General features: G+C 47.9%; 1 protein-coding gene and 1 long non-coding RNA gene across 2 annotated transcripts in view; one reads left to right on the forward strand and one right to left on the reverse strand.

Moving 5' to 3' along the window:
- The window catches only part of adgrv1 (adhesion G protein-coupled receptor V1), a 159,069-nt gene that overhangs the window by 85,749 nt on the left and 57,279 nt on the right, over nucleotides 1-16,041 (forward strand). The window contains exons 76-83 of the mRNA XM_064296515.1: nucleotides 138-309; nucleotides 2,221-2,463; nucleotides 3,825-4,232; nucleotides 6,982-7,166; nucleotides 8,606-8,852; nucleotides 9,458-9,597; nucleotides 11,191-11,351; nucleotides 11,823-11,923. Coding sequence (XP_064152585.1) covers nucleotides 138-309; nucleotides 2,221-2,463; nucleotides 3,825-4,232; nucleotides 6,982-7,166; nucleotides 8,606-8,852; nucleotides 9,458-9,597; nucleotides 11,191-11,351; nucleotides 11,823-11,923 — 1,657 coding nt within the window. The remainder of the gene's footprint in view (nucleotides 1-137; nucleotides 310-2,220; nucleotides 2,464-3,824; nucleotides 4,233-6,981; nucleotides 7,167-8,605; nucleotides 8,853-9,457; nucleotides 9,598-11,190; nucleotides 11,352-11,822; nucleotides 11,924-16,041) is intronic.
- LOC135233203 (uncharacterized) lies at nucleotides 317-9,506 on the reverse strand. Its single transcript, XR_010323784.1, has 3 exons — nucleotides 9,377-9,506; nucleotides 2,260-2,519; nucleotides 317-1,292 (listed from the first exon to the last, which is right to left on the reverse strand). It is a non-coding gene; the product is annotated as an uncharacterized LOC135233203 (long non-coding RNA).

The following is a 16,041-nucleotide window of genomic DNA, read 5'->3' on the forward strand; positions in this document are numbered from 1 at the left end:
ATGATGCTGTATCCTCTCGTGCTCTGTGCTCAACCCTGATGCACTCTTGTACTCGTTTCTTATGTCATATGTGGGCTACATGTAAACCCGCTAATGTAAATCTAATGTAAATGTAACTGTTCTGTCTCCTTCCGCAGGGCCTTCGAGGACGTGGACGTGTTCTGGCGCGCGACGTTCAGCAAGACCGGCCCGTCCCTGAGCGCCGGCGGCGTGGACCTGGCCAGGGAGCTGGTGGCGACCTCGGGGTCGGCTCTGTGCCGGAGGGGGCAGGTCCTGTGCGCCTTCGCCGTCGAGGTCCGGCCCGACCAGGTGAGCCTGTCTGCGCAGCTCGCCTCTGCTCGAGCAGGCCTCAGGGCATCGCCGTGCTGAGCAAACTTCCTGGACACATGGAAATGAGGTGCTTTGCTCACTGATGCAAACAACTGCTTTTGTGACCCAGAATTATGGTAAGGAACGGCTTACCGGGTCACTTTGGGTCTGTGCTGGGTGTAAACTACGAAAAGGTTAGAGAAGGAGCGCTACACGGACAAAGATAATGGCCAAATGGCTCTTTGGAAAAAGGAGGAAATATCCATGCATCAAAAAGGGTTTCGTTTGCCAGTCAAAATTATGAAAAAATACAAGTGGCAAACAGGTAGGGATTCAAGGCCTTCTTGGTAAAGTTGAAAGCCAATATTGAGAAAAATTAAAAGAAAGGCTGTGCAAGGTTCAAGTGAGGGAGAAACTTTAGTTCTTCTTTGTAAACCTTCTTTAGTCCTTTAAGGTGTGTGATCACAAATAAGTGATTAGAATGTTCTTGAGCTGAACATTCTGATGCTGATGTCTATTGCTGAAGCACTTCAAAGGCTGTGCGTGGCCGCAAGTTTCAATAAAGACTTTTAACTTTACCATCAAAAGTGCCTTGGATCCCTACCGCTTTGCCACTTGTATTTTTTCATAATTTTGACTGGTAAACTAAACCCTTGTTGATGCATGGATGTTCTATGAATGCTTTGTGCTATGGGGCCATTTCTGTACAAAAATAGTCTCTGCCTTAGATGTAGGTCATAGTGAGCACAATTATGTCATGTCTCTTTGTCACTGCCTATTTTATTCATTTGTACAGCACTCTGAGATAGGCTAAATGAAAAGCTCTGCTTAAATAACTTATCAAAATTGTATTATTTTTATTATTCTTATTATTACTAGTCCTGGCTGTTCAGCACAGGAAAAGGCATCAGAGTAGTCTGCTTGCTCCTTGCGAGCTGGAAGGTGAGAGAGTTCACTCCACAGGCAGAACTGCAGGATTCAAACTGTGGAGATAAGAGGGAGAAACTAGTATAAACCCTCTTTAGCCCTTTAAGGTGTGAGATCACAAATAGGTGATTTGAATGTTTTAGAACACTTCTAGAACACTGAATTAAAAAAAAAAACGTTCCAGAAAACCTACTCTTCAAAGGGATAAGCACTCTTTTCAGCATTTCTTTCTTCTGTTGTGTTCTGAACTGTTATAAGAAGGCCTAAGTAAGTATACGCATAAGGCATTAGCAAGGAGAGGAGAACAAGGGCAATATTCACGTGGGAACAGGAAGTACCTGTCGTGCAGTAGTGCTCTGTCTCCGTCTCCTCACCCCTGGGTACTTCCTGTTCATCCTCCCACTGCCCGCATCCTGCTGTCACATTGGCTAAATCTGGCATCTCCTCTCCTACCTGATTGATTTGTTTTCCTAGCGGCCTAAAAAAAAGGTTCCGGAATCGCTCTGTTGACGGTCAATGACGGGTGCACAGCCGCTATAAAGAGGAATTCTCCCCGCTGCGCCTCTTCCTAAACGTCATTCGGGAGAACATCCATATTCCATCACTGCCATTAGAGCAGATGTCAGGCCACGGGCCGTGATTGGCCGATCGGCTGGGCCCGGCGGCTACATCCTGACAGGAAGTGGACCGTTTCCCCGCTAGATAAACTCCCGATACGATTGTGTAAACGATGATGCGGGTCCTAGATCGGTTGTTTCTGAAATTGAAAATGTCCACCGGCACATGCAGAGCTAGTGCACGTGCCCCGTGACTAGTGTTGTACGTGTCACTAGCGCGGTGTGCCTGCTTATAGAACATGTAATACACAGTGCAGAGCGCTGAGTTTTTTTTCCACATGTAGCTTGTGATGCACTTCACCCCCTGTTGTACTATAAACCAGTTCACCTGTGACTCACTCCCCTCCCCCCTCCCGTCTCTCCCCAGGAGCCGGAGTTCGAGTCCTGGTTCCTGGTGGAGATTTACCAGGTGGGAGAGGGGGCGTCCATCAACGACAGCGCCCGCTTCGCCAACGTGACTATGCTGGAGAGCGATGACCCGCGGGGCTTGGTGTTCTTCGCGGTGGGGTCCCGGTTGCCCGTGGCGACGCAGAAGCTCACGCGGATCAGCCTGCAGGTGTACCGGGAGGCCAGCACCGGATCCACCATTTCTGTCCGCTACCGCATGCAGGTGAGGATGTGGTCCCCGGTCACTGCACACGTGCGGGTTTACCTGAACCTGCAATGCTACACACACCGCTACACATTACGCACTGCAATGCACAAACCACTGCATGCTCAGATACACTTTCAGATACACACACACACATAGAGACACACATACACAAACAGGCATGCACACACACACAGAGGAACGTACACACACTGAAATTAATTCAATGAAAGACTAAATTTACCTGGGCCACTTATTCTATATTTCACACACTCTCTTTTTCAGTTTGTAGCCTCGTTGAGCTCTAGCTCCTTGTAATGCAGGGCAGATTTCTCAGCGACTGAGCTAGCGCTGTTTATGAAGCACGTGGCGCTACAGCACGCAGCTTAACAGTAGCATACGGGGAGACTTGGCGTCCCCCCAGCCCGCCACTCTCAACAGCAGAAATTTTATCTCGCCCCAGAAAAGTCCCAGCTCCCTCACACCACCACTCATGCTCTTATCTCCCGTTCCAGTGGGGGGGAGTGGAGGGGGGGTCCTTAACCCTTTTGACGAGTAGGTGTTTTTTGAACTGTTGTTCCTTTCGACGGTCTCTAAGTCACTGTTCTAGAACTCCCATCAGTTTCAGTTACCGGTAGCGATTGTTACATCGGCATTAGAATGTTCAGATCAGAACATTCTAATCGCATATTTGTGATCTCACACCGTAAAGGGTTAAGAGCTGTAGCAGTGCAGTCTGTTTATTCAGTTGTTTTTGACTCCTCGCAATGTGTGAGCCAAGCTGCCCATTAGTTCAAAAGTAGGTGCCTTTGTACATCTCCCATAAAGGAGCAGGGCAGCGACGGCGCTGACGTGTCGCCATAGAGACGACAGCCAGGCGCCTCGCAGGCCGGGAACGGGGCGGCGGCGGCACCCTCCGTCCATCAGGCGGCTTTCATCCGCGACAATATGATCCGTCTCTCGGCCCGGCACAAAGGGAGCTGTGTTCTCTCCAGCCACACTTACCGGCACTCCTCCCTCCCCCTTTTCTTTGATCCGTCCTTCGCCGGCCGGGCCCGGGGACCGTTCCCGCTACGTACGCGTCGCCTTTGATATCAGAGATGAAAGGAGAGAGAGCACTCGGCGCACTTAGCCAAGCCGGAGCGACGTCTCATTCCTCCCACGTTGTTAGATGACAGCCTCATTTTTATTACGCGGTCGTCCATTTACTCAGCCGCATGTTAATTGATATAGTTCACTTTGCGACTGGGCGCCGCGCGGCTGTGCCCCACTTGGGATTTGAACCCGCGAGCTCAGAGCTACAGGCCCTGTCCCTGTGGTTCCGGCGGTTGAGCGAAGGCTGATGTCTGTCTGTCCGTCCGTCCGTCTCGCACGTGCAGGAGCTCCCGAAGGCCGAGGCGCTGGGGCCCACTTTCATCTGGCCGGCCGTGGCCGGGATGGACTTTGTGATGGCCGAAGGTCTGCTGACCTTTGACCTGGGGCAGCGGAGCACGGGCCTGGACGTCGTCCTGACGCCGGGCGCGGCCTCCTCCAACCCGCTGCCCAAGCGCTTCCAGGTGCTGCTGTCGGACGCCACCGGGGGCGCCAGGGTGCACCCCGTGTTCGGTGTGGCCAACGTGACCCTGGTGTCGGACGCCGAGACCCAGGCGGTGTGGGCGCTCCTGGACCAGCTCCACCAGCCGCTCGACCAGACCGTCATTGACCGCGTCCTGCAGGGCCTGCTCAACAAGTTTGCGGTGGAGGTCACCCGCGAGCAGCTTACCGGGGTATTGGAAGCACTGGGAAAGGTGAGGTCCTATTAGAGCATTCAGTGTAGTCTGAATACTCTCCTGAAATGCAGGGGTGCCAGACTCCAGTCTTCGAGGGCCACAACACTGTTTCTAAGGCCTATATTTGGCTGCTGATGTGCAAATTTTAAAATACTACACCGATCTAGGAGTTTGACACCCCTGTCCAGCTAGTCATTATTTAGTCAATGGATAGAAATAGAGTTATTCAAGAGATACCAAACAATTGGTTAAAGTTGTCCATTCAAGTAGTTACCTGCATACATTTCCCAGGATCCACTGCTACAGAATGTTCTGTTACAGAATTTATTGCAGTAGAAAATCAAACAAACTTAAAAACCAATAAATGATGGGGCTGATTAAAGTAATAAAGAGCAGGGCCTGGGTTTGCCAGCACACAGTGGGGTCCACTCCGTGAATCCTTCCCTGCACCTCTGCCCTTCTGTCTTTTCATTCCCAAGAGGCGATTACTTAGCGTAGCCTGTTCCTCTGTGGAATATTTCCCAGGCTTGTGTCTGTGTTTAATGCCAAATATCTTAGAAACAAAATGGATGCCGGTTGCATAAGGCCTGCATGAAATGAATGGTGCTTGTTAGGAGTATTAAAAGCCATATGAAGAAGAGGACACACACTTTTGAACTACACTTTTTTTTAGCTGGTTCATCGTGACTGGAGTCTGTCCAGTAGGCCTCGCTGCTCACGTCAAGGGAAGCAACTCTGCCCTTTTGGAGGGAAACTGACCTTATCAAGAGCCAGTTATGATAACAAACATTATTTTTCTGTCCGCTATTATTGTGTAACTTTGGCTGCATCTGATACCATTAGTTTATTTGTAAGTGAAGGCGGGGAGAGGCATATTCGGCTCCTGCCAGCCCTCCCCTGTGACAGACTGAGGGGCATGTAAACTGATGGGTTGAAACACTCGAAATTCTGAGTGACCCGTGTGACTGAGTCCCAACCCATCACCGACCCAGTGCTGCTGAATAAAATTCATCTACCCAGTAGCTGTGCAAAAGTGAGCAAAAACCACAATATAAACGTCTAGAAGGGTGAAAATTTAGGTTGAGAGACATTTTAATGTAAACAGTAAACTCGGATAACCCCAATATAACTCAGGTTTTACCTGGGTATAGCCTGGCTATGTCCTAATCAGCTAGAAAACTTTTACTTTTCAACCAAATATAGCCAGGTCTCCACCTGAATGCCTAGACGATGTTTCACCAACTTTCTCTACAGAAATATTCACTGGGTAACACTTGCCCTCAATACCTGCTATTATTGGAGTTTGCATGCCCGTTCAGGCTCAAAACTGTCTTTACATAATTTGTTTATGTATGCAGTAAACTACTTCACTAAAACAAAATGTTCGTAGATTTTGGCAGGGTCATTTGTGTGTACACTGGTGTTTTGCCTGAGCTTGCATCAGATGAGTTGCTTAGCAGAGCTTATCAAGATGAGTGAAACCCAGTGTTTTTTTGGAGATACGTCCATGTAGCGTATAGGTCTGCACAGGGTCTCCAGCATTTGTTTGTTTCCTGTTTGAAAGCTTAGTTATTGTTTAGTTATAATGCAGTGCAGAATCACAATTCAAAGAAGTAGTTAACCTTTGGATAAAAACATCTGCTAAGAAGCTATCTGTGAGAGCCACTCAGCAATGTTTGCTAATGATTATCGAGTTCAAACGGTTACTCCGCTGATCTTTTTAAAGACTTGTTTAGGCTCTCTTAGAGTTACAGGGGCTCTCCTGGGATTTGATGGTAGATTAAAATGACTTTATCTGATCGGTGCATTGCATGCAATGTGCCTGTTTTTGTTGAGAACTTTTGAGAATTTCTGATCTGTGCATGCAATACGTCGCCGTACTGTATGTCTGTGGCCCCGACATTTCCACAATTTGTGTGTGAGACATGGGCATCATGTGATCAGGTGAACACTCTGTGAGGACCTTTTGGTTTTGCTGTGTTCTCATCAGGTTAGGGACTTTTCAGGACACCATTATGAGAGCTCTAAAGACGGACCTAGCTGGAAAAGGTCGAGGCTGTCTCACTTCGCCAGCTTGGGTGGCATTAGCGGTGTAAAAGGGCCGATTTGCCCCAGAATTAATGGGAGCCTCTTGAATGGTACACGGGCAGTAATTTGTAAAAGCATGCAGGGTTGTTCTTTGCTTTCCCTGAAGGGCCTTATTGAGGGGGGGGGGGATCATTACATGCCTGGCTGTGTAATCTCTCGCTGCCAACGCCGATCTACTAGTCTGCGCTCCTCCTCTGGGACACCTTGTTTTTCACTCAGCACAATGGCGGGTTACAAGCGCTGTTTTTCACAAAACCATTTGCAATGTGGGTCTTAGAGACCTTGGAGAGGCAAGGTTTTAGTTTCAGGCGCTTGGTTGCAGTGTAGGTGCGTTCATGTTGTGTGTGTCTATGTATATACAGACTATATATCATTTTATTTTTCTTTGGAAGGTTTTAAAAGTATTTTGAAGAGCTGTTGATACAACTTCTTATCTTCTTCTTATGTGCACTTATTTCAGAGGCGTCACAAATAAAGCTTTATTATTATTATTATTGTGGTTGTTGTTGCTGTTGCTGCTGTTGTTGTTGTTAGTATTATTATTATTATTATTATTATTATCACTGTTGTTTGTTGTCGTTTCATTGTTATTATTATTGTTTTGTTGTTCTTGCTCTTGTTATTATTATTGTTATGATTGTTTATTAAAGTGTCAGATGCATGCCCTACCCCTCCACAGATTCTGACTGAGGCAGAGGATATCCCCCTAGAGGACAGCTCCAGGGGCCTGACCTATGACCTCCTGTGCGCCATGGCCAATCCCAGCCGCACAGACACCCGGGGCCTGAGCTCGCTGTCCCAGCTGGCCGAGCGCTTCGCCTTCGCCCTGGCCACTGGCACGGACTGCGGCACTCTTGGTCAGAGGTCTGTCCCAGCTCACGCGTCCACGTCCGTGCACCCTCGTATTACAGTCACGGGTTCACAAAGGAAATGCTATGCAAATGAGCCAGTAAGAACACAACTGGCTGCATTGTCAGCCATTTTGTGCCGAGTACTCACTCTCCCTCTCAATATCCAATGCAGAGTGAGATGTGTGGTACATACAATATGCACGCTACCCCACCCCAAATGGGGTGGTTTCATATAAACAGCCTGTCACAAGAGGGCGTCAGACATGAAACCTAATGAGTCATGAAACACTATGGGAGGAGTACTATTGTATACTACTATAGTAGTAATAGTAGTGTAGTACTGTTTATAGGAAGGTATGTTTCTGTGCGTGTGTGTATGCATGTGGTGTGTATGTGTGGGTAGCAGATACAGTTCAGAGGAAAACAGTCACGTCACCGTGGAGCTTAGCATTGGTCCCTCTTGACATGTGATAACCAACAGTATTTCCCTCCATTGTACTCTGAGCTCCCCAACACAATTAAAGAGAAAGATCTTAGATTAAATATGAAGGAAGATAATGGACTGGTTTACACTTGGCTTAATAGGATGTGTCTGGGTTGAATGGGGAGAGCAGTTGTTCAGCCAGGGAGGGCATTTTTATAGAACAAATACAGTCATTTCTCTGTTTTCCTTTATCAGTTTCCAAATTCTTATTATTTCCTTAACTGCCATGTAACCTGAGTGCAGGCCAGGCTGTTTTTTGCTGTCTAATTATACGTTCGGCAGCCGCTCCTCAGCAGTAAATGGGCCTTTGGCTTATAATGGCACTGAGGACTCTCCAGGGTTGGCAAAGCCACAGAATCTGATAACCGGCCTTCAAGGGGAACACACCGTGGAATGCCTTTCAGAAGCAGCCCAGATCTTATGCGGTGTGCTGTGAAATCCGCTGCTTCGCCGCACATCGGTTTTGGAACTGTGCGTCGGTGTTGAAAGTTTGGTCTGACTTACTCCAGGTTCATTTTGCACTGTGCCCTCAAAACTTCAAGCACAAGTTGGGCATTCACTAGGGTCTTTGAACTTGTTTGTTTTTTTTTTCTTTTAGTGAATGAACTCTTCAGTAGTTTTGACAGTATCAAGGGACCAGGCTGAGAGATTCTGATCCTTGGCTTGCTCACGGAGTTTTTAATGCATGGTGATGGTATACAAGGCCATTTTGTACAATCACAGACGCGGAATGTTCTAGATGCTATCACAGTTCTAGATGCCAGGCCATTTTGCCTCCGTAAGCAAGGATGGGCTGAATCATTTGAATTTTTTATGTTCTTACAGAAAATAAATAATCGATTCTCTGAAGGTAATTGGAGAATAAAGGGTGTGGTCAGGCATGTTAACTGTCCCGTGTTACATTAATATGAAACGCCGCACGTTTGTACCCGTCTCGCGGCACGCGTGTGCTCCGGGCGGCTTTGCAGGGGCAGGACCATCCTGGACAGCTGCCCGTACCTCAGCGTCGCGGCCCACCGCTGGTACCCCGCGCAGATCAACGGCTACACCTACTCCGGGAAGAACTCGGACACCTTCAGCCTCCCGCCGGGCCTCCTGGAGGTGTCGACCCCGCCCCGCGCGCCCCCGGACGCCTGTCACGTGGTGCAGTTCACCGAGTACAGCGCCGAGCACTGGTTCCTGACCAACGCCAAGCCTGTCGCCCTTAACACCAAGGCAAGCGCCCTTAACGCATGACCCGCTCTGGTCCCGTTTTAGTTAAATCTGGAGGGAAGGCCGCATTGGTCCTGAAGAGCCCCAGGATGCACCGGTTTTGTGTTTCACCTTAAATTCAGCAACCTGTTTAGGCGGAAGAATCCAGGCTAGGTAGGTTAACAAGAATGACCTGCATACCCTGAGGTTCAACAGGACTATGTAGGCCACCCTTGTTTTTCAGTGATGACTAATGTGAAGAACTGTCCGCGAGAGCCTTTGAAACAGATTACTGTGAAACTTGGTATGAATGAATGACAAATTTAAACCTGTGGTAATGTTTAGTTGAATTCTACACGAAATGCGATTATTAATTTCAGTGAATGCCAATTTCTGAGGTTCTAAGAGTTAAGGTGGAAAAATCTCAGATGAAAATTTATTTGGACAGTCGCTGAATTGAATTCTCACCGTCTGAACTCTCAAATGACGCGAGTCTCAGAAATGTGTCCCTGTTTTTTTGGTGTCCAGCAGGGGGCGCTGTTGCCTACCTGTTACTCAGTTCAAGCTCTTCCCCCAGAGCTGAGAGTCCAGCGCTTCATCAGGGATCCCGTCTCTCCTCTGTTTCACAGATATTTTCAGTCAGCCTGAAGGGCCGCGGCTCCCGCCCGCTCCCGAACGACGCCGAGGTGGTCTACCGCATCCATACCCCGGACCGCCGCGCCCGGCCGCGCCAGTCCCAGTGCCTCCTCTGGAACGAGGCCGCGGAAAGGTAGGGGACCGCGACCGTGCCACCTGACCGCGTCGCTCGCTCGCTCCCTATCCGTCGGAGTGCGTGCCTAACGATTCGCTAATGAGCCCGCTCTCTGACACGAGCGCCAAACGTGGCACGCGTCCACGCGGCCTTGCCCTGCCAATGTTTCACCCGGCTTTGCCCCACTTCCTGCGAGCGAGAACGAGGTCACGCTAAACCCTGTTTACTTATTTGCTCATTCGAGTCATGAATGAACCCCCCGAACCTCAGGGAGAGTTGCAAAACCATGAACGACCGTGCCAAATGGAAGGCACCGGCCGAAGGAGGTGGTGAACCGTGCACAGTCCGTGCCTCGAATGCAGCCTACGAATCCCACCTCCTGGACACTAGGCTCTGTGTGTTTTCTGCACAATTCAACTCCCTAGATGTGGTTTCTAGAACATTCCAATTCAACTCCCTAGATGTGGTTTCTAGAACATTCCAAACTTTTTGGCTGGACAGTCTGTTTTAGCCTTGGCACAACCGCCTCTGAGATGTGTGGTTTGATAACAAAGCACTGATACTGATGGAATGAGATGATTTCTTGTTCCTTGTCAAAACCGACAGGACAAAGTCGGCATTCGGCCACGTTTTGTTCTCAGGACAAAGAGAACACAAATACAAGGCTGCTTCAGGCTTCCGAGAGATTTCGATGTCTTTGTTGAACTTTTTTATAATATTTACTCGGAATGTCATTCGTCACTGTAGGCCCTTCTCATCAACCCATAGGTTTCCTTGTCAGTTGACAGGCAGCCTTTTGCTTCCGCTGAAATTTGAGTTGTACTGCTACTGTGCTGGAGGAGCACACGGATGGCACAGGCGAATTGCAGGTGCTCGTATGACCAGAGGAGGCACCAATGAGCATTACGGCTGGGAATGCCCAGCACCCAATATATACACTGCCCCCTGGGGGCATAATGTCAGCCATTGCCAGTGCTTGAATAATCAGGATTTAATCCAGGGATATCGAGGACATTTAGAACAAGTGTTTCAGTTGGATATCCCATTTGGCAACCTAAAAGAAAAAAAACATTGACAGCCAGAGCATCACATCTGTCTACACCTGAATCATCACACACCTGTCCACACAAACAATGCTGCAAACTCTCTTTTAATGGTGGCTCAGTGTCATTTCAGTTTGGGTAGAAATGGCTTTTACCCTCAGCCGTACTATCCATCCATTAGAACACCTGGCTCAGCATGCCCTTTAAATTAAAAGATAGCTGTTTATAAACCAGAGGGGAATGACTTGTGCTCTCCAAGTGCTACTGTACAGCTACGATCTCTGCTAGTGAAGGCAGTATAAATCAGCCAGTGACTTGTACTTCTGTGCATTATGTAATCTAAGTGGATGACACCATGTACATTTACATTACATTACAGGCATTTAGCAAATGCTCTTATCCAGAGAAATTTACACAACTTTTTTACACCATGTACTGAATAGCCAGCCGGTCCTTAGTGAAGGTTGTGTGAACAGACAGTTCTGGGTATGGATGGGCCTCTAAACTAGCTGGTGCAGGCAGTGTATAGGGTGCAGTTCTGGGTACAAACGGATCTCGTCTCCTGCAGATGGTTGTCGGATGGCCAGTTCTGCCGGGTCGTGGATGACACTGAGGCCTTTGTGGAGTGTGCCTGCTCCCACCTGTCCATCTACACAGCCTTCGCCGAAACGGATGCCCTCTTCTCCTACAACGAGGCCTTCTACGCTTCCAGCCTCATCTGCATCTTCGGTGGGTTCCTCTAAACTTCTGTCCACATAGCAACCTTCAGCTATCCCAGATGCTTCCTTTTGGGTTAGCCCTTAATGCTAATGTTCACCTTAAGGGTTCCTCTGTATCTACCCACAAATGCTATTACCCCTTAATGCTAATGTTCACCTTAAGGGTTCCTTTCTATCTGCTTATGAATGGCAATATTCATGTTTCAAGCTCAGAAGGCCATTCCCAAAACATTGACCAGCTTTATTACGTGGCTGTCTTTCAACATGTATGTGTTATTAGAGCTTGAAATAATTAGTGAGTTTGTAAGGGGTTCTAAAACTACATTAGCTGTTCCAAGCATGCTCATTCTGATATACGGAGAACCACTTAGCTCCTTATCAAACAATTGGTATCTTAGTACTTTTTTAAATATACAGGATAGCAGGCTGATAGTGTTATTTTGTGTGTGTGTGTGTGTTTGAATGCACTCTGGTTCCTCAGGGTTTGCCGCGGCCATCCTGTCCCATGTGCTGTGCTCCCGGTTCCCCATGTTCGCTGCCAAACTCCTCGCTCACATGATGATCGCCTGTCTGGGGACCCAGGTAAGACATCACAACTCAGACATTTCTCATCTTCTTGTACTGGAAAGTCTATTACTGTACTACTCCTCTGTACAAACATGGCAGCAGAAATCTCTTGGTGGTGAAGCTTGACACTGTCAACAACAGACTGCACACAGCTGTGTATTCTTCAGTGGTAATATTTTTGTCAATGGCTCTCTCCTCTAAGATAAGTACACAACTGTTGACAATCACAGCCCTAGTGCAGGTGTTTACAGACCTGGAACACCAAGTAAGCAGAGACTGGCCAATCAATGACACCAGGAGTGAGTGCAGTCTGGCCAATCAGTGACACCAGGAGTGTGGAATCCAGCTAGTTACAGTAGTACCGCCAGTACTGATCGCAGAGTATAACCTGACAACTCGGTGACCCTAATCAATCAGTTAGCTGTCAGGTAGAAAAGAAAACAACCGTGTACTCACTGTCTTAGTTGGTAAAGTTAAATTCACACTGAACTGGGGTTGCGAGAGTGTATTTTTGGAACACCTCACCACCGTCGCCATGGCAGACTCCGCAGGTGTCCGCGACTATTTTTTAGGGGTCTTCAGCGAACCGCGCAAAAGATAGCCAGACGGATACCGACAAATGCGGGAAGAGCTACCCGACGGTAGTTGCCTCTGGGCCCTGACAACAAAACAATCTTCAGAGGGGGGGCGCCGTAGTTACAGTGGAGAAGGAGATATGTGGTCGCTGAGCTGGTGTGACCGAGAGCTGCATGTATTTTAATGGGGTCTCTGTCTGGAGCTGGGAATTTTCCACTGGTGTTACTCATGGAGGAAAGGCAAGGCAAACATCGGCCCTACTTAGATAGGGGTGCTCCATGATGTCCTTTTTATTGTCCTGCCTAACACTATTTTGGATGGAAAATTCCGCTCCTTCTCTTTTTCGTCCGTGCACGGTTATAGTCGAAGTGTGACCCAGCCAGTCACTGGGAGACGTCCCCTGAAGTGGTGGCCTCGCAGATTCTGTCCGAATGCATAGAAAGTTTGATTCCATTGTCAAGTATTTCATCAGAGCGATGCATGCAATACCAGAAATCATTTGCTTGGTAAACTTGGCCTCTGTGTTCCTGGTCTCTTCAGATGTTAAGATGAAAAAACACAGGGCCAAATTACATGGAATAATTTTGGGAAACATTGGGTAGCATTGCTTGTTTAATTGGTCTGAGCTAAGCCAATATTGTTTGTTGTAACTTGGCCTCATTTTGATAACAATACTTTTAATGGCAGGCCTAGATTTTTCATTAATGACCTGTGACATTTACAGTGCTTTGTATGCAGGGGTGACTTGGCATTTTTGTATGTTGAAAAAGTTTTCGGCGAGATACATATATCAGTTTGGGAAATAGCCCCAGTGTAGGGAATTTGGGATGATTTATACTGAGAAAATTCCTCTGCTTACGCCATACCGTTCGGCCCTACTTATGCTATTCCCGGTTAATGGCGGTCCCTTTGACGTTAGCCTGGGGTTTGCTTCCTCTCTGTCTGTTTAGTCTCACCCAGGGAGCACATTAGCCATTACAGCTGTGACACCAGGAGAAAGGGCCATTTCTCAAGGAGGGGGCAGGGCCTACATTTGAGATTCAATACCACACTCTTAATCAAGACATTTGATTTAAGAGAGAACCTTTCCTATAACCAGATAGAGCCAGTTTTGAGATTTCATTGAACACTCTTAACCCTTTGAAGAGTAGTTTTTAGTAGTTTAGGCTCTGTAAAGTGCAGATTTGACTTTGAGAAAACTCAGTGTTTTTGATAAAAATGTGGAAGTGGAACGACTTCTTGAGCAGAGACTGTTTAGGCTGGAATTCTGTATTTCATCTTCGCCTTAGGGAAGATCTACAAACTCTGTCACTACACTTCAAATACGTGTTTTCTGCTTTCTGCGGCAAAATGTAGGTCTATTTTAGCGTTTTTCATTTTCTTTACCACAAACGAATAAAGAATAATCAAATTTCCAAAAATAATCTGCTATTTAAATGTATTTTCCATGAGGTGTGAATACATTATACTTTATTCTCTCATTTGTATGTACTGGAGGGTGAGGGTTCGATGCCTGAAGGAAGAGCACCTCAAGGTCCCAGGCACCTCATTCCCTAGAGAGAATGTAGGTCAGGGGGTCTCCAAAGCCACAGGTTCAGCTGGTTTTGGTTTTCTGAGAACCGCTGCTTTAATTGGTCAATTAAGCCTAGAGTGACAAAAAACCAGCAGACACCGTGGCTCTCCAGGACCCGTGTTGGGGACCCCTGCGGTTGTTTGTCAATACCTGCCTCACTTGTGTGCCCATGAAAATGAGAGAGGGCGATGTGGGTAGGATTGTAATAATTATGGCCAATGATAATTTCCACCGGGTTTATTAAGCTGAATTTTGAACCTTGCCTTTGGGCCTTGGCAGATGTCGCCTTGGTGTAATTACAGTTTGTAGTTGGAGCATCAGTCCAATAAAGTTTGGATCAGTTCAATTTCATCAGTCCAATAAAGTTTATCAATAAAAATAAACTTTATTGAACCTCATGGGGTAATTTGTCCTCAGCATGTAACCCATCCTAGCTACATAGGAGCAGTGGGCAGCCACAGTGCAACGCCCAAGGACCAGCTGCAGTTCAGTGCCTAGGTCAAGGGTCATGGCAGGAGTATGCCTGACCTGACATACATGTCTTTCGGTGTGGGAGGAAACCAGAGTACCCAGGGTACACCCACAAGCACACAGGGAGAACATACAAGCTCCGTGCGGACAGGATCCGGCTGGCCTGGAACCTTCTTTTTGCGAGGCAGCGGTGCTAACCACCGCACCGCCGCGGCGCCCCAACCCCCTGGACTCGTATCCGGGAACACCATCTGTGCAATAAAAGCGCGGGAGTCAGGCCAGCAGAAAGAATCACTGGAGTGGCGTGACCGAATCAAACCCCCGCTTTTAAAGCTGAGGCCTCGGAGCCTGTCACGTCCCCTTCTCCTCGCTGTCCCTCGGACGGCACGGACGGCGGCGGCGATGAGGCCAGCTCCTGGAGCGCGACAACTGAAGATTGCGCGCAGTGGAAATTTACCCTGGGGGCCAGCCTTACCCGAGCCTGTGTGTCGTCCGCATTAATGTGCTTCACACGAGCAGCAATAAAGCACATTTACCCAGAGCATTGAGCGGCGGCGGCGGTAAGTGGTTTTCGAGAGAGCGGGTCGTGCCTCGGTCACAGACGGCGATGTCTGTGAGTACGGTACTGCGCTCACGTACACACACGCACACACGCACATGCACATGCGTACACGCACGCACACACCTGCACACACATACACACACACACACGCACCCTCTCACACACACACACTCTCTCTCTCACACATACACACACACACCCACACACACACTCTCTCTCTCACTCACACGCTCACGCACACACAGCCTGACGAGGGCACTTGTACTCACATGTAAACATGCGCACAGGGTCGCGGATAACCACTTATACACTTGTATGCACATACACACACGCTCACTCACGCACACTAGTTGCTGATATTATCTCATTTTCACTTGGGTATGTACAGTATGGCTACATTCTTCCTTAATAGTGCGGAAGTTTTTTTTTTTTTTAATGCAGATGATTTAGATTAATACTGTTATTGGTATCTACTGATATTGTAGAAAGATTGGATTTTGTGGTGTAATGGTTATTCATCTGTAGGTAACCTTACAATGTTCAAAAAAAAATAACAGTATTCACATACACCCAGTGTGAGGATGGTATTTTTTATTAGTTTTCTTACTACCTTACACCCAACCAGTGTACTCCTCTCTCTGTCAGAGATAGCTTTGCAATGCCCAGTAGTAGATGCCTATCTAGTCTTACATAACGGACCTTTTCTGTGATCTCAGCAGCAAGAGCGACCTGTTTATCTAAGTTGTAGAAAATTAGCTGGGCCGTAGAGCGCTGTGCACTGTGTCCAACCAGGCTCCTTATGCAACCTTATCAGTCCAAACTTAATAGGATTTGTGTTTCGGCATCATCTGAAACTGTGCAAAGAACTAATCCCCCCCCCCAACCCCCGCCTCTAGGGCCCAGAGGAGGTAGCGGTTACATAATCCCAGGCCCCGCTCGCTTTGGGCTCCC

Source organism: Anguilla rostrata, chromosome 10, assembly GCF_018555375.3.
Source record: "Anguilla rostrata isolate EN2019 chromosome 10, ASM1855537v3, whole genome shotgun sequence".
Classification (NCBI taxonomy): domain Eukaryota; kingdom Metazoa; phylum Chordata; class Actinopteri; order Anguilliformes; family Anguillidae; genus Anguilla; species Anguilla rostrata.